The 23,801-nt window shown below is 57.7% G+C and overlaps 1 protein-coding gene across 1 annotated transcript in view; it reads right to left on the bottom strand.

Moving 5' to 3' along the window:
- The window catches only part of GLI2 (GLI family zinc finger 2), a 250,839-nt gene that overhangs the window by 18,760 nt on the left and 208,278 nt on the right, over positions 1-23,801 (bottom strand). Inside the window, exons 4-8 of the mRNA XM_087854950.1 lie at positions 18,304-18,506; positions 14,739-14,924; positions 4,340-4,541; positions 2,934-3,147; positions 1,554-1,676 (exon numbers count right to left, since the gene is read on the bottom strand). Coding sequence (XP_087711076.1) covers positions 1,554-1,676; positions 2,934-3,147; positions 4,340-4,541; positions 14,739-14,924; positions 18,304-18,506 — 928 coding nt within the window. The remainder of the gene's footprint in view (positions 1-1,553; positions 1,677-2,933; positions 3,148-4,339; positions 4,542-14,738; positions 14,925-18,303; positions 18,507-23,801) is intronic.

Below are 23,801 nucleotides of genomic sequence, written 5' to 3' on the forward strand. Positions count from 1 at the left end.
GTTTGAGAAGCCAGGCCGGGCAGGAAGGAGGGCTTTGTGCTGCCTTTCTGGGTTAGAGGGGTAGGGCAGGGGTTCCCGGGGGCTCAGCGCCTGTCCTCGCCACTACGGCATGTTTATCTCCCCTGGATATGTGCTGTTCTCATCAATTTCAACGGCCCCCGATGATGGCCGACCTCATGGAAACCATGCATCATGCCGAGATGCTTTGGTGTCAGCGAGCGGAGAAGAATTTGTCACCAACTCCTCTGTTTGTCTGACAATAACAGGACCCAATATTTCATAAAAATTAAGTGCCCAGAGCATGCCCGATGGTTTACAGGTTTGATAAAGGATGGTCTGGCAGATGTAGGGGAGACGGGGACAGGAGGTCCCTTGCATCCTTGGTGTCAAAGCTGGTGACTCTGGAGTAACAGATGGAGATCATGCCATGGTAAGAGGCCTGGGGGTGGGGGCGGGAGGCTCACCCGTGGGGTCAGCAGTCGTCACACCAAGCCCTTCTCTATGACAGGCCTTTGCTCCAAGACCTGAGCCTGTCTCTGCCTGCTGTCTCAGAGTGTCCGAATAAGTGGCAGGATCTCCAAAGGGACCTGAACAGGGGTTTCGGCCCCACAACAGACAAGTCCCGGGCTCTGGGTTTCTCCATTCCTCACCTGCCTGCCAAGAATCATCTTCCTTTCCTTCCCTCCTCACCATGCCACTCACTCCCTCAAATGTGTATTGAGTCATTAGAAAATATTGGCACCCAGGCACCTGGGTGGCTCAGTCGATCAGGTCATGATCTCAGGGTCATGAGATCGAGCTCCACATTGGGCTCTCCGCTCCGTGCGAGATCTGCTTAAGATTTTCTCCCTCTCCCTCTCTCTCTGCCCCCGTCCCCTACATGCACATGTGTTCTTTCTCTCAAATAAATAAATAAAATTTTAAAAGAAAAAAAGAAAATATAATTTCATAGAGACTCGGCACCAGTCCCTGTGCAAACCCCAGGGCTGTGGAGCCCAGTTAGGCACTTCTCCCAAGTGCCGCCTCTCCAAAGTGCAGGGCGGGTGGCAGGAAAGAAGGCCTAGAAGTTGGGGGGGGGCGGTGACGCTCTGGGCAGAGGCGAGTCCTGTCATCCAGGAGGGTTAGGAAAGCGTGCAGAGACAGTGAGGGGGATGGGGTGGGGGTGGAGTTCCAAGGAGGGGGAGCAACAGGACAGGGGCCACAACCTCACAAGTGACTGAGTGTGACCAGGGCTTGTGTGAGGTGCTGGGTGGAGACGGCTGCAGCCCCAGGCATCCATCCGTCCGTCCATCCATCCATCCATCCATCCATCCATCCATCCATCCATCCGTCCATCCATCCATCCATCCTTCCACGAGACACGTGTTTGATGAGCATGTGACGTGCGGGGTGCTGGGGACACAGCTCGGGTCCTCCCTGAGCTCACGGTGTACCCTCCCTCTCTGGTTTACTCGTTCACGCAGGCAGTGGTCCATTCATCCATTTGCCACCAGAGCTGAGGTCCCAGGTCCGCTGACCCAGCCGGAGGCCAGCCAGGCCAGCCAGCAAGTTACCTGCGTCAGGGTCAGTGGGGAGGCTGGCCGCAGGCCCTCGGCCTCTGTCTTGACCTTGCTGCGCTTATGAATGACGATGGGGTTGACGGTGCTGCTCACAGCTGACTCGCTGCTCGGCTTGTTCTGAGGGAGGAGTGCAGGAGAGCCGGTCACACAGGGGCAGGGCGAGGACACCCCAACTTCTGTTTGGACTTTACCTCTGGGTCCTCTCCACATGGACTGGGCCAACATCGGTGTTTGAAGTTTCAGAAGCTGGCTCCCCCTACTTGGTCCTCTGGCCAGGGGCACAGCCAGGGAAAGCCCAGAGTCGGCCTTCCAAGCCCCGCCTCCACAGGAATGGAAAAGAAACCCTCTCTTTGGGAGATGCTGGGCACCATCGCTTCTGTTCCAACAGCCTCAACTGCTCAGCCCTCCGAAGCATGAGAGCAGGGGCAGCTCGGGGTCTGTGGAGAACAGGGCCGGGCCAGCCCAGGGAGCAGGAAAGAAGGGCCTGCTGCTCAGGAGAAGGGGGCCAGAGGCACAGTGGCGGGTGGAGACGAGGGCTGACAGTCACTGTCTGGGGGCAGGCACTAGGCGGCTGCCTGGAGCCCTGGGGTAGAGACGGAGGGCAGCCTGGAAGAGGTTTTTCGGGACAGGGTGGAGTCTCGCCTTCCTCCCAGCACGTGGTCACGTCTGGGCTGTGCCCTGCCAGGTGGCCAGCCTGGGCGGTCACTCCACCTTAAGAAGTGTCATCGTGAGTGCTAACCAGGATCGGGTCCACACGGGGCTCTGGACACAGAAGCTCACGCATGTGCACAAGGAGCCAATTGGGCAGCAGGCCCCACTCGGCACACGCGTCAGCCCGGCTGAAGGAGCTTTCAGCGAGTCAGGCTCCAAAACACAGTCGGACTGATTCCAAAGCCTATGCTTCTGTGTTCTCCAATACCATCTCTATAATTCTGCCAGATGGGGCTTTCCTCAGCAGATACTAACGGCACCCATTGCGTGCCAGACGCCATACTAGCACGGCCCCACCACATCAAAGGCCGGCTGGCAAGGTCAAGTAAGACGGTTTTTTGTAAACCTAGCTCTTAGCCTAAACCGTCCCTAGTACTCTGTCTACCAGACTCTGACTTCTAGCCTTTCTCTGTCTACTCATTACGTTGATTAGACAGGCAACTGCAGAACTTTTCGGCTGGGTACTCGCCAAGGTAACGTGAGGGGGTCAGGACCCAGCCCAGGTCTCCTTTGGATCCCTTGGCCGCTGCCCAGCAGACATCCCACCAGCCAGACCGGTGCCCAGAGGACTTCCACAAGTTCCCAGCATGAGAGGGCAACTATCAGCCCTCGTGGGGTCCCAAGAGCCCGGTGACCCGCCCTGTGCTCCCTGCACCTATCTACCTGGGTGACGTCACTCAGACAGTTGCCGCTGCTGCTGAGCTGGGTGGGCGTGGCGTTGATGGAGGCGAGGGGCATGGGCTGCTGGGCCAAGAAGGTGGGCGAGGGCTGGATCAAGGGTGGAGTGTGTCCGAAGGCCGAGCCCAGACCCCTCTGCTGGCTCAGGATCTGCTGGTAGGCCACCGGGTTGATGGGGTGGGGGAAGGTGAAGGCGGGGCTGCAAAGAAGAGCACACAAGTCAGGAACGGAGGCGGGGGAAGACAAGACCCTGCCAGGGACTAGGAGGCGAGTATGGCTCATCTCTCTGCCGACAGGGCTTCACTTTGTTGGGGAACCAGCAGTGGCTCCCCACGGTCTGCCCTCTCAGGCCTCCCCTTCTGCGCTCACCCTTGGGCCCTGCCCCACGACACAGCCTTCCCTCAGCAGGCTGGGCCCCAGGAGGAGCAAGGCATCTCATCCCCACACCCGGGCCCTTCACCGCTCTGACACCTGAGATGCACCCCTGTATCATCACTCCCGGACTATCTGAACCTCGCTGGGCCCCTGAGGCTGGTCCTGATGCCCCCTTGTCCAGGAAGAGTGCCCTGGGCCCTCTGGCTCACATGGTCCCCTTTATCCTTTCACTTCGATTGCACCTCAGGCCCCTTCCTGTCATCTGCATATGGGCCATTCTCTCCAGAACAGGAAACTGAGGAATAATGGTGACCTCGGAGGCTAAGCCATACAAGACGGGTGGCTTGTGGCTTCCTCCTTGCTCTCTCCTGCACCACTCACTCTGGGGGCGGGGTAGGGGAGCCAGCGGCCACGGAGGGAGGACCCTCAAGCAGCCTTGCGGAGAGGCCCCCATAACGAGAACTAGGGCTCCTGCCAATGGCCATGTGAGTGAGCCACCTTGACATGAGTTCAGACAAGGTGGTTGCGGGGGGGGGGGGGCATACATTCACACACAAGGTCGAATGGTGTCCGTGAGGTTTGGGTACGCCGTGCTGTGACCACGGCAGGAGGCCTGCTGCCAGCCCAGAGACCAGCGGGACCCAAGTCAGTGTCACGCCTTGTGCGGTCCCCAGCAGTGGCCAACAGCCGTGGCCGCTCCATGACACCTGCTGAAATACTAAGAAAGCCACCTTTGGTTCCACTATGGAATCTTCCATGCCAGGCCCAGTAAACGTCACTTTTCACAACAGAGAAATGTATTTGGGGGCTGAATGTGCACATGGAGCCAGACTCAACTGTTGGCGCATTTCCACGTGCTCGTTAGTGGTTTTGAATTCCTGAACCAGTTGCAAGCGCGCTGACTCACCAATGTGTCAAGTCCTGTCTGTCTCCTTGGGATGAAAGCGTGGCCCCTCCCCACGCGGCCCCCAGCCCACCTCCCAATTCTCAGCCACCCGCTCGTGGGTGGGACTCACCTGAGGGCGCCTGCCGACAGGTGCCCGTAGGAGCCGCTGGCGGCGGAACTGCTCCGGGAGTTGTTGATGTAGGCCACCAGTGAGTTGGGGGAGGTCCGGATCATCCGCTGCAGGTCTAGGCTGGCATCCGAGAGCGGGGAGATGGACAGCGCCCGCTTGCGGCTCAGGCGGGGCGTCACCCGTGGGCTGGAGAAACGCGACACTGTGGGGACAGCCAACCCCAGGCGTCACTGTGCTTGTAGGGGGATGGAATCGGGGGAGGGGGACCGGGAGGTGGGGGACGGCGGGAAGAGCCTTTGAGGATGGTCTAACGAGAACCGAGGCTCTGCCACTTTCCAGCGGGGTGCTCTTGAGCTAGGGACCTAACCTGTCTCAAACTCAGTTTGCTTCTCTGCAGAAAGGGACTGATCCCCGTACAGCGTGGTGAGGCTGGGAAAATGCAGGTCAGCGCTTGGGTGAGAGGACACGCTCACTGAACGTAAATTAGCGCCTTTCCTATCCGTTTTGCTGAGAGCAGGACTGGATTGGGCAGCGCCTTGGGCATGGCAGCAAAGTACACCAACCATAAAGGTCGAACAGCTTGGTGGCCTCTCACCGAGCGACCCCACCCGTGAAACCAGCACCAGGTCAGGAAATAGCAAGGCCGGCGCCTTTGCAGACCCCCCCCCCCCAGTGGCAGCCCGTGTCCTGGCTTCTGGAGTTTCCTGAGACTTCGGGAACCTGTCACCTTCAACACTCACGATGCGCAGGCATACCCCCACCCCACCCCTTGCAGGAGCTCTCACCCCTCACCTATACAGAACTGCGGGAAGGGAGGACAGCCCACCCCAGACAGGGCTCCCTTCACCCTGGGGTCACACTCTCCTGCCATGGCTCCAGACTGCTCTCCTGTACAGCCACCCCCCCCCCCCAAGTCAGGGCTCTAGTTCTTTCCTCTGGACAAACAGTGGCCTAGAAATGGTCTGACAGCATAACGGGGCAACTCCCACATGCCAGTTCCTGCCCTGTCCAGACCCTCCCTGAACTCTGGTTTCTTCTTTGGGAAAGGCTTTCCTGGTTCCGACCTCCAGGGCCATGGTGAGGAGGAGAGCAGGTAATGTGTGCGAGCAGCACCGGCCCCACAGCAGGGGCGCCCAAATGCATGGCCATGGCTCTGAGTTTCTGGATACTTGCATGACACCTCTTTTCCGTGCCTCTTCAGTGGCCTCCGGGCTCCCTTTGGGCTGGAGGGGTGGCCTGTATACAGCTCTAGAGGCTGCCGGTGCTCGGCTGTTCCTGGGCTTGTGTTGCCCGCCTTCTTCCCTTCTGTCTGCTCAGCACTGTTTGGACCCCACAGATCCCCCTCCTCCAGGGAGGCGGCAGGTTACCCTGGCAGCAGGGCTGATGGCCTCTGGATCTCTGAGCCCCCATCCCCATGCCAGGCAGCCCCTGAGAAGGCTCAGGGCATACTGAACCTGTGTGAGTGCACAGAGCCCGCGGCTACACCTGCAGAAGCTTCAGCAGAGCCCCGGCCCCACTGACTCAGACCCTGACGTTCCCCTAGCCTCTCCACTGCTGGGCCCTGGGGGCACCCATGCCCGGCGCTCCCCCAGCCGCTCACACTTGGCTGTCAACCCTGGGAAGCCCCTGTCCTCCTGGGCCACTGGGATAAACACCCTCCGAGGCTGTGCAGAGGAGACGAAGCCCCAGAAGCTGGCTGAAAGGTAGCTCGAGGTCACTACGGGTATCCTGCAGGGCTGAGCTCAGCGGGCACCCACCACCCACACAGCAGCAGAGAGGGAACCAGGGAACCCGGGAGTTGGCCTGATGCCTCCCCATCCTCACCCCCTTCACAACCGAGTCTGCCCCCGAAGCTGCACACAGGTCCCCTTTCTCCCACCTTCCCCCAGCTCCCTCCAGCCCACCACTAACCCTGGTCATCCTCAGCCCTTAGCTAATTGCTCTGTGGATGGCACATTCCTCACTGCAGCCTGGAGAGCTGTGTAAATTGAATCCTGTCCCTGTGCCCCCTGCCCCCCACTTCTCCAAAGCTCCCCAGTGCTATTAGGAAAAAGGCCCAAATCTTCAGGGTGGCTTGCTTGGCAGCCCTGTCGGTGTCCCCTGCCCACCTCTCCAGCTTCATCCTGCCCACGTCCCACGCTTTGCTCCAGCCACCTTCCAGCTCCCCCCTCAGGTCACCTGCCTTCCCTTCCTGCACAGGGCCTTTGCACATGCACATTCCTCTGCCTAAAGTTCTCCTTCCGCCTCTCTGTGCTCAGGCCTCAGAAGTTTACCACTTGCCCAGAGAAAGCATCCTGACATCCTCTGGTTGGGAAGGTCCCCCCCACCCCAATCCAAACAGGTGTCCCATTGGCCAGCCTGCATCTGCTGGTGTGGTTTTCCGATCGCTTCTGGCTCTCCTGCCTTCACGCATGAGGGATTTGGGTCCTGTCCCCTTCACTGTTACCTGCATGCACAGACAGCGGGCTCAGCAGTGAGCCCAAGTGCGAGACGGTGATGGCTGAGCCCCTGGCACGGGCACGGTGTGGTGAGGGACAGTGGAATCACAGCCTCGGAGAGTCAATATTTACGGACCGCCCGGAAGGTGCTAGATACTGTTCCAAGCACTCAAATATATTAACTTGTTTAATCTCTGAAATATTAAATAGCGCAAACTGCCCTAGAAGGAAGGGGCTATTATCACTCTCATTTTACGAATGACAAAGCAAGTGGCTTGCCCACGGCCGCGCAGCCAGGGCAAGTACAGAAACGGACTGGAGATCAGGCAGTTGGCCGGCAGACCATGCAGCACACCGCCTCTGCCCAGGGTGAGGGGGAGAGGCATTTGCGGGGAAGGATGTCCTGGAGGGGTGGGGGCTGGGCCGCACAGACACACATACACACCATGTGGGGACACACAGCGGCGCTAGCGGCCATACCGAACCCAACACTTCACGCTTGCCCTTGGAGCCCATGCCTCAGCCTCCTGAGCCTCTCTTTGCCCATCTGTACAGTGGGGGCAGTGCAGTGTGGCTCACTGGGTTATTGTGAGGACCACCCGGAGAGCACGGAAGTGCCTAAAACCCAGACCTTCTAAAATGGAACTGAGAGTTCACGTAGCTTCCTTAGGGGCTAGGAGGATGGTTCCGCTGGGCAGGGTGAGCCTAACGCTACCACTGGAGTCAAGGACAGCACGTCTAGAAAACATGATTGGGCCACACAGCAGCACGCCTGTCACTAAAGTATTCACTCATCCGTCCATTCACTCGGGCTCGTTTAGGCTTCTTTGTTCCTATTCACTGAGTTCACCCCTTGTCAGTCCTCACTTCGAAGGCAAATCAAAGATGCAAAAGTGAATCTTCCCAAAGATTCCTATTACTTAACGGACTGAGGCAAATGGAGAAATACGAGGTGGGAGGGAAGATCTAACATCGTATACAGGAAGAAATACACTCGTCTGTGTGATACATTTTTTAAAAAAGATTTTGCTGCTTATATTTGGATTCCCACCCTCTCCTGCGCCCCTAACAAGAGGAAACAGGCCAAATCTGACAGTGACATTCGTCTCTGTTATTCCCACCCCTCAGGGGAAATATGTTTATTAATGCGCCTCTTCCCTTGATAAATTACTAAATAGAAAGAAAATCCTGGCACTCATTTCCTGTGGCTTCGCCGGTGATTTATGACCGGGGACTGGCAGAGCCGTGCCGTCCATTCATCTGTGGATGAGTCTGTGCTGATTTCTGTCAGCCGCCGGGTGACCGGATACTAGCCGGCCCTCACCTGGGCAGACGCCGCCCGATCCGCCCCACTCCTGTTGCCGCCGGCACCGGGACCCTGCTTCAACCACTAGGTCTTTCGTTTGCTCATTCGTGTGTTAGTTCGTTCACCCATCAGTCCCCTGTCAATGTTGACGGTATGCCAGGCGTGGGGCTGGTCACTACGGGGGCCGCGAGCAGGGAGGACCCTCAGCCCCGGGCTTCCGTGAAGGTCACCGTCCAGGTGAGTGATAAAAGCAGTAGCCACAGTACTAGGCAGGGTTTGCTGGGTGCCTGGGATTGCCTTAGCTAAGTCCAGCATGCTCAGGGACATTGCTGCTTTCCCGGGGGCAGCCAGGAAGGGCAGGAGAGTTGAGAACAGGCCCCAGGCCCAGGCAGACCACGCTCTGATCCTGCCTGACTGCTCTGGACTGGGTGGCCTTGTGCGAGCCGCTGGCCCTCCCCAAGCTGGTTCCTCACCTGCAAGATGGGCCCACAGGACCCACCTCGGGGCTGCTATTGGCTAGTGAGCAGCATACCACCCACGCTCCGGGTGGACATCCCGAGGACCCAGGAACCTGGGCTGAGGGCAGCAGGAGGGATGCAGGGACCTGTCTCTACAGGACCTGGGGAGGACAGGCATGGGGCCGGTGGTGGAGAGAGCTGTGTCCCAGCACGACGTCCCAGGAGCCTTCTCTGGGCCAGACGTTGTCCTGAGCATGGGACTGGGACACGCCTCCCCTGGGGACAGCGGAACACAGTCTCGTGGCCTGGCTCGTGGGCTCTGAATCATCACTGGTTCCGGAGCATTCCTGCACAGCCCTGCCCCGGCCACTATCTTCCGGACTAACTGAGGAAATGCTCAAGGAAACCCAGCTGGAGGACCTTGACCTGCCCCACACTTAGCTGCCCACAGCCCCCTCACCCCCTCTTACGTGGGAAGTGAGAACATCTAGACTTTGGAGCCCAGAGGCTGACCATTTCCTAGTTCTGTGATGCGGACAAAGAAACTTCGGGCTCAGGGCCTCTGGTTCCTGGCCCGTAGGGTGACTTCGTAGCGCCGGTCTCCCAGGACTGTGGGTGCAGGCTCACCAGACGAGCTATATACACCATTCGGTCGGGGCCTGCACCCGCACGGCAGTCCTGCCCCTCTGGGCCCCGTGGCCTGGTCTCCTCTGCCTCAGTCTCCCTCCTGTCTGCAGGCTGGGCACGGACTCCCTGCCTGACTGATGCCTCCGACAGTCCCTCCGGCAGCTCCTCCCGCCTCTCTGTGGTGTGATCAATGTAATTGGTTTCTGAAAACCCCCTTGGACCCGCAGGCAGCATAAAGAACGGGCGTCAGAACGGAGGTGACATCCAAGTCAAATTAGTGTCAATATGACAATAAAATATACAGCTCAGAGGAAATATAGGCTGTAAACAGACAACATTTCAATCGGAAACATTTCAATCTTCTCAATGCAGTGGGAGGACGTGGGGGTGGGGCTGTGGCGGCTACCATTCTGCTGTTAAATCACCAATATTCAACAGCATAAAACAAGAAGATTCCATTTTAAGGCCCTGGTGACAGCCAGTGAATTCGCCACCCTCCAGAGAACGGGGAGGCAGAGTGATAGCCTTGGACTCCCTGACCGGTTATCCATTACCTCCCCGAGCGGCATCACTTCCCTCTCTTCCTGCTATCAATCAGCCTCCTTTAAAAACAGGAGGCGACGGGCCTTCATCGACCACCAGGAAGCTGGGAAGCCCGTGGCAAGGGAGGGACACGGGAGATGCCCTGGGTCCTGCCTGCGACCCGGCCCCGTGCCCTGGGAGGAGGGCAGGGCTGGGATCTGCGCACCAGCAAGAGGCCCATCAGAGGCCTCTCTGCCCCTTGCCTTTCCCCAGCCCCATGGGGTTTTCTTCAATGTAGGATGCATACTCGACCCACAGGAGGTTATTTTAGGCCTATAGAGACAGGGACACGGACGTCTTCCTCAGATATGATCAGGTTTCCCATATGAGGAAAAAAATACTAATCCTATTTTAAGATCTATTTATTTAACCCCAAAGGTGAGTGTATTAAAAATATACCATTACATAAAGAATCGTGCCGATGGCACTCGGCTCAGGTAAAAACAGTGTTGGTGGTTTACCAGCAAGAGGGCTGGGGACACCTGCCCTGATGGGTGTGGACCGAGGTGGCTTTCCTATACCTTCTATGCAGGTCACCCACACAGTCCAGCAGACCTGGTCTCCACACCCCAGCTTGACATTCAAAGCCTCTGGAAAGTTCTCTCCTCTTGGAACGTGAAGGGAGGGAGCTGAAGAAGGAGGCTGGGGTAGGTGGGGTGGCCTGAGGATGGATATTCTGTGTCCTGTCAAGAAGCACCATGAGGGCATGACTTGGCATGCCAAGCGTTGCTGCATCCCTGGCACCTAGAACCATGCCTGGCACATAAGACGTGCTCAAGAAATACCCTCAGAATGAATGAGAGAGGAAGGAAGAGAGAGAGGGCAGGGCTAGTCTCTTCAACCTCCCACAAGCTCTTGAGGCCCCCTGCACCTGCACAGACCTTACGTGTTCATGGCCATGTTTATGGGAGGCTTCCTAACGTGAACACACACGTCCTCAGAGTCTCAGGACCCTTCCACAGGTGGGCTCTGAGCCGGCACAATTCTCTCTGGGAGAAGCTGAGCAAAAAGAAACTCGATGGGAAGGTCTATCCCCAGACCCATGCAGCTGGGAGCAGCACAGAGCCCTGGAGCTGGTGGGTTCTCCCTGCTCCCCAGTTTAGAGGAGGGGAGAGGCTGGGGACAGCCCAGAGGCAGGCCTGGGCATTCTCTCAGGGATGCATGGGAATGAAACACCCACGTGGGCATCAGAGCTGCACAGAAATGCCTAAGACATTTTTAAAAGCGGAAGCAAAGGTTCTGGTTGTAGTTCAAACCGGTTTGAAAAGAAAAACTGTATTAAGTCATGACACATACAGGATATCTTGTCAGACTACTCTTGATTTGCTTGGATCGTAAGTGACTGGGACCAAAGGAAAAGAATCATCTGTTCCTGAAATCCTTCAGGGTTCAGAAAAATCCCCCAGCCCCACCCCATGCCTCAGCCCACGAAACCGATATGCCTGCTTGGGCCCACGATAGACGCTTCCCTCTGTACCCTGGAGCCAATCACGTTCCCAAGAGGAGAGGTGGAGAAAGGATCGTGGGTGGGTGTGATGAGTCCGACGTGAGCTGGACGCTCTCACGCCCACTGGTGAGCTCATCTCCCGGTGCTCCGGCTCAGCCCCAGAGGCTGCCAAATGCTAAGCGCCCCTGAGAACAAAGCGGCCTGTTTTCCCAGCCACCTCCCCGGCTCCCTGCAAGCCGGCAGCTGCTTGCCAGACTGTCTTCCCCAATCAGTTTCCATGTTTCTATCCTAGGTTTTATTTTTGTCACCACCACTCACTCACTCAGTCACTCTGCAAACACGGAGGCCTGCCCCATTGGCAGCCAAGCTCCTGGACGTGGAGGGCTCCCCAGTTTGTTAACAGAGAAGCAGCACCCAGTGGGAGGAAAGGGCGGGAGCGCGAGCAGAGCTGATGCGGTTGGATTCGGGTGCAGGGCCGAGCTGGGCAAGGCTGGAGGGAGTGGCACTGCAGGCAGAAGGAGCCCGGCCATTGTCCGGGTGGCTGCAGATGGAGTGGGGCGGTGGGGGGCGGTGTGCAAGGTGGGGGAGACGAGGCTGGAGGGGAAGGCCACTTAAGCCAGAGTATAAAGGCTGAATCTTGCCCTGAGGGTGACGGGAGCCACAGGTGTGCAGAATGGCGGAGGGGATGAAGATCCCCGCGAGGCAGCTTGGAGGCGGAGGGAGCCTGAGCTGAACGGCAGTGCAGGGAGGGTGGCAAGTCATAGACGGCTGGGACGGTTGACAAGTCAGGTGTGGCAGGCCTGGGGCTGGGACCGATGGGAGGCATGGGGCAGTGGCCAGGAGGAGTCATGGCATTGGGCTAAGCACGGGGTGGACAGAGACAAGAGGGGAAGATGCGGAAGAGGGAAAAGGCTACTCACGGAAAGAGACTGGAACGAGTACTGACTGAGCAGCCGAGTCAGGCACTGAGCCAAGTGCACACACGCGATCTTACTCAATAGCGAGTCTCACTCAACCTGTGCGCGGGGCTGGGACTTGCCGTCCTGACCCCATCCAGTGTCCCCACCACCTTGGGCCAGTTCCCACAGTGGGGACACACACAGAGGTGGTGCTGGCCTAGACGCGCCTGCGGCTCACTACCCAAACTTCATTCCCAAGGCCATCCCTCCAGGCACCCCGCTCCGGGGAGGCTGCTCTGGGCGGAGCTGTAACTCATCGGGCCCTGCAGGCCCTCCCCTGAGGCCACGGCTCTCGGGGCGTCAGACATATGGTACTGCGGGCCTTGAAACCCCAACTCACTTGCTCCCGGTTTGCTCCTCTGAAAGTAGAGATAGTAATTCCAGCCTCAGAAGGTGGCTGAGGGGTCACAGGGGAGAATGCATGGAAATGCACAGGATAGAGACAGGCGCACAGCAGGTGCTCATGTCTGCTGACTTGGTCTCTCTTGCCCTCTGGGGACACCTGCCTGACCAGACCCCCGGGCCATGGTTTCTCTGTGTCTGCCCACTGTCCGGCTGGCCTGGTACCGGCCACCCAGAGGCCTCGGGAGGCAGGCCCTGCATGGGAGGATGCGACATTTGGACGTGGCTATTTGAGCACTGTACTGTACCTATTGTCTGGTCTCTAATTTGGACAAGTGGCATATACATACGGCTTCACCAGCCGCTGACGCCCCACCCCACCTCCCTGTTGAGAGGAGGAAGGCCCGTGGATGTGTGTGTGTGTGCTCAGGGGGCTGGGCCTTATCTCACACCCCACACTTGTGTGCAGTCCTGGACTGAACTCCATCCTGGGGAAGGCACAGGGACGGGACAGACCCGGGGATCGATCGATTCTGATGGCAGCCCTCGGGGCATGACTAGGGTGACACGGGATGAGAGCCGGTGCGGGGAGGACCCCAGGGCTCTTCCCCAGTGACATGCCTATGGGAGGGGGGACAGGGAAGGCTCAGCGGGGTTCAGGAGTCACACAAGGTGGCTCTTGTAGGTGTGAGGTGAGTAGGGCAGACACAGACAAGAAGGATCCAGAGGAGGGGAGAAGAGGGAGAGGGCATTTGGGGATATGTCCCAGAGGAGGCAAAATCTCAGCTAAGCCTGAGGGAGGGAGGGGCTTGGCTCTGCGCAGCCAATGAGGTGGGGCTGCAGGTGCCGAGGTGGACAGGAAATCCTGGGGGATGGGAGGAGGTTGAGGGGTGCAGGGGCCCACCCTGAGTCATGCAGCCTAGCAGGCACCAGGACTTTCCTCTGGAGCCCGTCTGCCCAACAGGCCTGGGTGCTCCCTACCACCAGGGAGTGGGAAGACCGTCCCAGGCAGGGCTGGAGGAGAATAAATCTGCCAAAGCCGCCTGCCTGCCCCTCGCTGGGGTCCTAGCTCCACTGCCTGGCCTGGATCCCTGGGTATCTCTGGGCCGGGCTCCAGCAACAGCAGGTAGAGAAGCTCTGACTGGGGGAGGCGGGCACTTAGCCTTTCCCCCCTCCTCCCTCCTCCAAGGGGCGTTCCATGCTGACCCCAGGGGCTCAGGGTCAGGAGGCCACAGGCACCCCTGTGAAGTTAGCATAGTATTTGACGGGAAGGGAAGCCTTGGTATATTATGGGCAATAAGAACTTTATCTACCCGGAACACTGGATCTCCCGCCTGCCAAGGGGCCCTGCCTGCAGCCTCCAGCTCCATCACTGACAGCCAGCCTCCACTTGCTCAGGACCAAGACCCTGGTGTTGTCCTTGATGCCTTTCTTTCCTCCAAACTCCTCATCCGGTCTGGGAACAAATCTTGTGGTTCTATCTAAAACGTGATCACGTCTCCCTACCTCTACTAACTGGACCCACTGCTTCCACCTTGCCCCTAAACCTATTCTCAGATCAGCAGCCACAGTGGGATTCCTTCTAACAATAAGTCAGATCTCATTACTCCTCTGTTCAACCCCCTCCAAGGGCCTCATCGTGCTCAAGCCGAACAAAGTCTTACCAAACCCCGACCAGCCTGCACAGCCAGCCCTGGAACTCTGGCCCCACCCTACCCCTGCCCCTCACTCACTGGGTGACAGGCATGCTGGCCTCCTGGGTTTTTCTGGAGCACAGAGGGCACACTGCTGCCTCAGGCCCTTTGCACTTGCTATTTCCCCATGCCCAGATTCTTCTTCCTGCATATTTCTATACTGCTCACCTCCTTCAATTCTTTGCTTGAATATCATTTTCCCAGGGAGGATTTCTCAATTTCTTCATTCGAGACTGCACCCTCACTCCACCCGGTCTTCCTACCCCATTCTTGGCTTTGTTTGTCTCTCCCTACTGCACCATAAGTTCCATGAAAGCAGAGATGAGTGTGTTTTGCTCCCTAGTCTGCAATTCCTAAAACACGTCCTGGCCTGTGATGACTAAGTATTTGTGGGAGTTGCTCAGACTCGGGCCCCTGTGGACAGCAGTCACGGCAGGGATCCCAGATCCCCCCTTAGGGCTCCTCACCCACGAAAGGAGCACAAGCACCCTTCTCAGCCTCCAGCTCCTGTCCCGCTCCCTGCCCCCACCGGAGCCCAGCACTCACCATCCACTGGATTGAGGTAGTCATGGAGATGGGGTGCGCTGGCGGCACCCCCACTCTGCATCAGCAGGTCCCCGTAGGGTGCAGGGTGGCCCGCCATGAGGGTCATCTGGTGGTAATAGTCTGAGGGGTTGGTGCCTGGAGGGGGGAGGCCAAACAGTCCCCTCTCCTTGAGGTGCTCGTGGGCCACTGTGGGCAGGAGGGAGGGAGAGAGAGAGAAGCCGTCAGGATGTGGCCAAAAAAAGAGAGAAACACGCACATGGCCTAAGGAGTGGTGTCCCCTTCTCCCCCGCAGTGCCTGCTGCTCTGTCCTCGGCCCCTGGGTCCCCTCCCCCCACCGAGCAGACAACGTGGGGGGGGTGTTTCTGCTGACGGGGAGCCAGAGCCTGCATGCCTCCATTTCCTCAAAGCCATAAACAAGCGCTACCCCCTCCCCCCCCCCCCCGGCCCCGCAGGAGCACAGAGCTGCTGGCCGATGGGGTCCACAGGCCAGCAGAGTCTTCAAAGGAAGAGGAAGACTCAAACAAAGACGCCGTGGTGGTCGACAGTTGGGCCAGGTCAGTCTGGCCTGAACATTCAAGGCGAGATCGAGGGCACCTGGCCAGATAAAGCTCCCGGCCTGGCTTGCAGCTGCAAAACCGGGGGCCGTCTGCCCCCAGCCCTGCGCCTGGCCCTGCCCAGGCTCGGCCAGGAGGCAGGGAGGACCATGGGAGCCTCTGGAGGGGGCCCGGCACTCGGGGGGTGGGGCTTGGAACCCAACAAACCCATTAAGAGAGGCCTGGCTTCTACCAGCTGTGCAAAATCGGGAAGGGGCTGTTTTCCATCCATAAAGCGGGGGTACTAATACTCGCTCCTCAAGTTACTATGAGAAATGAGAGTGACAGCCAGCGTCATGCTGAGCACTTGCTGGGCCTGTGCAGGCACAGTGCCGACGGACTCACATTCATTGTCAGGGTCACTATCCCCACGCACTATGAGCAGAGGGCCACCATTACCATCCTCCGCTGCAGATGAGGACTCTGGCGCTCTCTGCTATTAGTCTTGGCAAACAGCAAAGATCTCATATGCACTTGGCAGAGAGAAGCCAGTCAATGGAAGCAGCCACCCCCCTACTTCTCCCCCTCCCCCTCTTCCCCCCCCTTCTCCTGCCATATCCACTAGAGAGAGCCTTGGTCTGCAGCCAGGGTGATCCCCATGGCCTCCGCCTGCCCTGTCCACACCTGAAATGCCCTCCTGTCCCCTCCTCCTGAATGTCCACCTCTTCCCTGAAGCCTTCCCTGGAGTGCCCATTTGTCCTCAGAGCACACACGGTCTGGCAGACACGGCCTCTGATGGCTGATGAACTTTCTGGGGCTCATGTGGGCAGGTGCTGGGGCCAGCACAGATGTGGCCCAAGTCTGACATGCTGTCTCTACCCACTTGGGGGCTTGGCTCAGGGCCAGCAAGGTCTCCGGATATCAGGTCTGTCCCCTGCGGAGGTCAGGGCCTTGCAAATAGGCGAAGTGCCCTCTGGTGCTGAACACATGCCTGCTATGTCAAGGGGCTGGGGCTGGGATAAATGGGGGTGAGAGGGGCCCCAGCGCTGTTTCTATGGAAATCAGGCATAGAATCAGTGCTCCACTACTCCAAGTCTCTCCTCCGAGGGGAGCCCCGTCTCCCCACCTAGCTCTTCACGGGCTACACCGCTGTCAGCTGAAACTACAGCGTCCTTGCCTTTTCTAGAGATCTCTCAGGGCCCTCTGACCCCCGCCTCAGGAGGGCTGCCATGTCCTGCCTCCCCCATAGGAACCCCGTCACCATGTGTATTAGTTTCCTCTGGCTGCTGTAACGAGTGTGGACAGACGTGGGGCTAACTGCCGTTCAAACAACAGCATTTCATCCTCTCCCAGTTCTGGAGACCAGACGTACGGCATCAAGGTAGCAGCCGGGCCACGCTCCCTCCAGAGGCTCCAGGGGGTCATCTGTCCGGTGCTCCTTCCAGCTCCTGGAGGGTGCCAGCTTCCTTGGCCTATGGCCACACCACTCCCACCTTTGTGCTGTTCTCTCGTCTATGTCTCTTGTGAGGGCACTTATAGCTGTATTTAAGGCCCACACAGACATTCCAAGATGATCTCCTCATTTCAAAGTCCCCAACTAAATCACATCTGCAAAGGCCTTTTTTTCAAACGAGGCCACATTCTCAGGTTCGGGGGATGAGGGCGTGGACACCTCTTTCCTGGGGGCAGGCAGCCTCCGGCCCACGACACCACGTGCGAACTTCAAGGTCAGGGCAGCATGCAGGGCTGGCCTGCATCCTGCATCCTCACACTCTGGGCCAGCCCGGCGCCGGCCGGGTCATCAGGAGAGGCGTGGAGAAGCCCAGGCCCACTTTCTGGAGTCGGTGGCTCAGCGTGGAGGTGGTGTGATCCTTCAGGGCAGAAAACTCGCACGGACTTCAGGACGATGAGCCTAACGCTTTAGGGAGACTTTCTGTACATTCGGAGGCCAGAGTCCTTTTCCCTGTGAAACTCCAACCTGAGCCTCTCAGGTCCAGGACTTGGCTCCAGCTCCTGGTCATAGCCAAGAAGTGGGGTAGGGCATATTCCCTCTGGTGAGGACTGGAGGTGGTGACAAGGGACCCACTGGGATCATGTTTCCTGGAGCCTCTGTCCATGGACTCCGGAGTGCAAATGTCTTCTAGAACTGCCTGGACCAAGAGGCATGGTTTCCTTGGGCAGGAGAAGATGCAGGCTGGTTGCTTTTGAAATGACACTAGAAAGTGGCTACCGGGCACCGTGAGGGGTGGCATGGGACAGTGGGGTGGGAGCATTTCCCAGAAAGACAGGATGGGCATGGCCAGCTCCCGAATGTGCTCACTACCGTCCGGTGTGAGTGTGTACGTGTGTGTGTGAGCACGTGTGTTCGTATACGTGTATCAGTGAGGGGGGATGGGGCTGGAAGTATTGTTTTTTCTGAAGTATTAAATTTTAGACCTGAAAACCCTATTTGTATTACGTGACCTGCCCTTTCTTGCTGCAAATTAGCTGGCTTGGGGTGACCATCTGATCTTTGAGCTGGGCCAATCAAGTCTCTCTCAAGCATCTGACCTGAGAGGCACGAAGCCACTGGTGTTCATCCGTGGAGCCTTGGGGTGCCATTTGGAGGCCACGTGTTGACCGACAAGGGGTGCATAAAGCAGAGACGCAGGCAGAAACCAGCCCGGCTCTGCTTTCCTGCTGGTCTGGGGGCCCAGGATCCAGCACCCCCTTTACTTAACCAGAAGCAGATTTTGCTTTATTGTGACCAAAGAATTCTCACCTAAGCTAAGACCTACATGAATAAACATACCTTATCATTATTACATATAATTCGCATGTAAAAGGGTGCTTCCGAACAGCTCTTTAATGAGCACAGAAACCAATGTTCCCCGGATCCTCTCGGCTTTCCCCATTCATTTATGCAAAAACCTGTTATTCAGGGTGGTGGGAAGGAATGTCAACTTGCTCACTATCCCAGGGGACAGGGGCTGGGGAGTCGACACAGTTGGAGTTAGCGGCACGGTTCCCCCAGCACCCCAAGCTCTACTCACCGTCAGCGGGGCTGAGGCCCCGGGCTGCAGAGATCGTGGGGAGCGTGGGGCTGCTGTGCACGGCGCGGAGGTAATGCTCCATGTGGGGACTCACGTAGGGGTGGGGGGCGTTGAAGGGGGACTCTCCAGGGCCAGCGGGATGTGGGGAAAGCCGGATCAACGAGATGTCGGAGATAACAGGGCTGCCACTCAGGGCAGGAGGCCTGCAGAGACAAAGGAGCGGGGTCAGAAGGCATGGCCCGTGGCAGAAGGACGTTTGTGCGGGGAACCCTCCCGAGCAGCGGGCGCGGGCACCCGTCATGTAGTCCAAATTCTTACACATCAGCCAGAGCACGCAGGCTGCAAGCACTCACGAGCTGCTGCACCCGCCTGCCCGCCCGCCCGCCCGTCTGGTGTTGGCGACGGAGTTCTCGGCACGTGCGATTGGATTTGCGGGACCGCAGACTCAGTGGGCCACGCAGGTGTGCCGAGCTGTCACCACAGCTTCCCCAGTGCCTGCGCAAGGCTGGACAAATGGCGGCGACACAAAGCTTTGTTAAATGAACAGATGCATGCATTCTGCATGAATGAAAAACAGAAAACACTAGTACCAGGGGCAAGATGCAAAGAGCTCATATTCCTAACGGAATGGAGAGAAAGAGAGGGATTGGGAGAGGCCCCAAAAGTAGAGAATTTGGGGTTTAGTTGGAAGTCGCCGGTGTGGAGTGCCTGCCATGGGACCGGCTTGGAAGAACAGAGCAGAATTCAAGAACAGTTCTCAATGATGAGCCGTAACTAAAAGTCTGGGATATCCTTTTTGCTCTCCTTACACGGAATTCCTTTTAATGCTAAAGAGCCTCCCTTCTCGGACGCCCACCAGTGGTCAGGCATGCACCTGGCCTAGTCCCTATGGCTGGGGCTGGCATGGCCGCGGCCCACCCCCATGTCCCCTGCCCCACCTTCGAGGGGGCACTGGCTCCACTCAACTTGATGACGGGGCCTTTACATTAGGCCCGCTCACTCGGAGCCTCTAAGCAGCTGTTAGCATGTTAGCGCTGGGGTGTCCTGAGGTCATCTACTCCAAAATGTGCCCATTAAAGAAAAACCAGGGTTTAGAGGAGACGTAGCCATGAAACCACAGCTAAGTCACTGGGGGCTAAATTTACCAAGATATAATTTTCACTTTTTCAGAAAATGGGGTCTCTCTGTGATCTGATGTAAGGCCAAGAAAAGAGTTCCAGACAAACCTGCGTTAGGCTCTCAGCCGTTATCAGCTCAGTCACGCTGAGCAAGCCATTTAACCTCCGTGAGTCTCAGTTTCTTCAGCTGTAAAACGGAGATAATAGTGCCTTTTTCCTGGGGCTGCCTTGAGGATGAAAGTCCCCCAGACGGTTCGTGAGACACAGCCGTCCGTTAATAGCCGAGAGCTGTTATTACGGCATCAGCGCCATACATGGAGGACAAAACCCAGATGTGCCCGGGAGGCCCTCCACACCTCCCCTCGGGATTGACCTTGGATGTGGGCAAGGGCATCATTAGAATACTTCAGAGCAGGGACGGTTTGTCCACAGGCTGGCGCAAACCAGAGAGCACTGCTGCTTATGTGGGAGAGTGTGTGAAACCCGTGCCTGCCACCCGGGGCGTGCCAGGACCCAAACAGGTGACATCCAGATGTCTCTACATCTGGGTTTCACCAACTCCCCGCTTGGAGGATGCGAGCATTCTGCTCTAGCGCTTTCTCGCTTCTGCAGATGTGACTGCAACGGGCGTGCAGATCCAACGAGCCCGCCAGGCCGCTCTTCCTCACTGCTTTTGCACACACGGATTCCTAGGCTCGAGTGCCTTCTCGCATCTTCTACCTTGTCAGGCAAACCCCTTCTCCGCCCTATAAGCCCAGGAGAGGGAGCCGCCTTGGTGACACCTTCCGTGAAGCCCCTTGCCCTGGCACGAGCTCTCTGCGCCTTCCTTCCTGCTACCCTCGCAGTGCCTGCTTCTGGTCTGAGGCTGACGGGTCCATCTCCCAGGTAACTGGGCTCTGTCAGAGGTACCGATACACACTAGCCCCGGCGGGTAGCGAACTAGCATCCCCCGGAGGGATCTTCAGAAGCAGTGAGGCTCCTTGTCTGTTTCCAGCCACTGAGCTTGGCAGAAGGGAGTCTGGGATAAGTCACGCGTCACAGCCTCAAGCTGCTCTCATGCACGGGCTGCCTTCCGAGGCCAGCCCACCTGCGAGGGGCTTAAGAGACGGCTTTGCTCTAGGAAGGGGAGCTATGTGTCCAAAGGTGGGGGTGGAAAGAACCAGACAAATTCACCCTCTTGCCAAGGGTCTGTCTCGCTGTCTTGGGCATGCTGACCGGGGCAGGACGGACACTCACATTCCTGCAGCAGGACAGGTGTTCTATGAAGACAATACTCAGAGAATATCACCTGCGGGCCGGGCCTGTGGGGCAGGGAGGAGACCTCTGTCTGAGTCCCGGGCACAGATCTGGTAAAAGTTCTGGTAAAAGGTAAAAGTTCTGGAAGGCCGAGCGTACTTCAGTAAACACTGGGTGTTCTGGAGAACAATGGGAGGCATCTCTTGTCCTCAGATCCCTTACTCCTCCCCTGAGCACTCAAGGCAGGGTAGGTTCCCAGGGCCTGCAGGACACTGGCCAGGGTTGAGGTCACAGCAGCCTGTGGTCACTGAAGCCAGTGGCCCTAAGTGGCCTATCCAAGCCTCTCCAGCATGAGGGTCTCCCTGTAGGGCACACTGACAATAGCCGAGGCCTCACGAGACAAACCGGTGACTACATGGGGAGTTAAAGCAACACAATTAAGGCACACAGTAGCCCCGGTCTGTCCAAGGGGACCCCCATTCCACTGGCCAAATGAGTGTCTAAAGCAGGAGGCTGCAGACGTGTTGTCATGGCAGGAAGCACACCACCGTGGGGCGGGGCTGCCCTGCTGGAGGCTGGAGTCCAGCCCAACCTAGCAGTTGGGCCTGGAGGTCCCCACACAGAGGAACTGGGACATTTGTCTTCATACCTCAGTTATCACCCTTCAGGGGAGAGTGAACTCTGCGGCTCTCTTCCCACCACAGGTCACCAAGGGAACAGGAAACTCATCCTTCCAGCACACCCCGGGCCCTGTCTCAGGCCCTGGGCTCAGAAGGGCGCTTCCAGAGCTCCCAGCAGGGGCATCTAGCTGACGTCAAAGGAAGCATGGGCTGTGTATCCACCTGGAAGATTCGTGAAAACTCTGACACCAACAACTGCCTAGGAGGACTCTGGGTCCAGAGAGGGAAGTCTCCCCTCTGTGCTGTGTGGCCAGAGACACAGGCCAAGACTCAACCCGAGTTTGCCTCATCCCAGGCTGGTGCTCCCCTCATCCCAGGGCCCGCCCCACCCCCACAGAGAACACGGCGAAGGCCTCCCTGTTTCCCTGGGCATGGAGCTCAGAGAGGCCACCGCCTCTCGACCAAAGCAGATTTGATAGGGTTTGCTGGTGAGACAGGTCAGCTCCCAGGGCTGATGAAAGAGTACACAGAACACCCCCTTGCTCTTCCCAGGGCCGGGAATGCTGTCGTTGCTAGGCCTGCGAGCTGTGGGATTGAGGCCGACAGAGCCTCTCACAGAGGCACAACCAAATGTTCTTCTTTTGTGGGCAGAGCAGGACTGGATTCTGGAGGCCGTATGGGGAGACCCCGGGCCTGGGAGTAGTGGGGCAGGACTGGCATCTGGACACCGCCTGTGCCTTTGAAAGCACCAGTTCTCTCGCGAACCCTGATTTTTCCCACCTAGCTGGGTGGCCTTGGCCAGCATGCCGCTCCTCTCTGGGGCCTCCCAGGGTGGGGCACGTGCGGGGGGCTAGTGGGCATTAACCCCCTTCCCCTCCCTTCTCTGCAACCAGTCAGCTCAGGGTGCGGAGCATCTACTGACCTGAACACCCAGTACCCAGGACAGCAGGTGCCTCAGCCAACACAGCCGTGGATGACTATCCGGACACCTCCTCTAGGAAGGCTCCCTAGGTGTCCACTCTGTACAGGGCCACTGAGTGTGCCCTTACCCGACATCTCCTCAAGATAGGGCTGAGGACACACCAGCCATCACAGGACATGAGGCATGCATTTCCTTTTTTAATCTCAATGAAAAAGTCACCAAGAAGGCATTCCGTGCCCATTTTACAGATGAGGACACAGCCAGTGAGGCTAGGGCACTCATAGCAGGTAGTGGGACCACAACCGACCCAGTGGACCTGGGTCTGAGGCTGTGCTGTGCCTGTCCCCTGGGCAGAGAAATGGGTGTTCCTGTGAACAGGGCTGGGGGGAGGGGCAGGGTGCAGGGTCAGGCAAGGGCCGCACCTGAGAGCAGGACAGCTTTCTCCCCACTCTGTTTTAGCTTCCTTTTCTGTCTTCCCTTCCGCTCCCGCTCCATCACCATGCACAAGCCAATCCAACTCTCAGGAGGGAGTCGGAATCTCTCCCTCACACTATGTTGTCAATGACTGATAAGGATCCAGGGGGCACAAATGTTCCAAGAGGTTGTCATTTTGACAGACCAAACAAAGCAAAAGGAATGAATCTCAAATGGCAGAATTCCAAGCATCATTAATACATGTGGGGGAGCAGGGAGCTCCCCAGCATTCCCAACAATCACACCAACACTGCTCACATTCGAGGCAGGTCCTTCAGGGAACAGGGCTCCTCTTGGGCCCATCCTAGGGCCCAACTGAGAGTTCCACGCATGCTGGGTGCTGCCAGAGCTCATGACCTGATCCCAGGAAAGACGTCTGCTGGTGAAATCTGAGCAGGCTGACCCCCAGCTACCACTCCCCTTTCTTTTGGCATGTCCACGCCACAGGCTGTGGGGGCCCAATCCAGGTCTCAGCCGTGGCCTGTCCTGGCCTTGAATTCTGGCAACTGGGCAGAGCCTCAAGGAGGTAGCCTTGAGGGTGAGAGGAGGGGCCAACTGCATGAGCTCATTTTAAAAGATGGTCACGTTCTCCTCTGTAGTATGCATGTACGCACACTCACACACTTGCCGGCTGCCATCAACTGGACTGGCCAAGCCAGCCTCGCTGCCAGCTGCTCCCCTTGGACGTTACTCTTATGCATTGTTCTCTCCCCTGCTGTCCAATTCTCAGCTCATCTAAGCCTGATTCTACCATCCTTTGTCTGTTTGTTCACACTCCTGGCGAAATCGTCCTGGGCACTTGCTCTAGGGATCTCAGAGCCCACATGGAAGAGGCAGACCCTCAAGTCAGGTAAGCATTGGGCAGTTTGATAAAGGCCCCAGCAGCAGAAGAAAATGATCCAACTGTGCATGTAAGCATAAGGAAGGCTTCTCAGAGGAGGTGACATTTGGGCTGGGTTCTGAAGGATCAATAGGAGTTCATGAGAGAGTGCATGACACAAAGAAAGGACGCAGGATGTGCAAAGAAAGGCTGGAGGCTAAGGATGTGTGTTTGCAATGGCTACGCCTAGATGGGGGAGCAGAGCACTCGGGGCTGGATCTATATTGGAGCCACTTCATTTCTTCTCC

Source organism: Ursus americanus, chromosome 1 (assembly GCF_024610735.1).
Source record: "Ursus americanus isolate L20-20 chromosome 1, mUrsAme1.1.p, whole genome shotgun sequence".
Lineage (NCBI taxonomy): Eukaryota > Metazoa > Chordata > Mammalia > Carnivora > Ursidae > Ursus > Ursus americanus.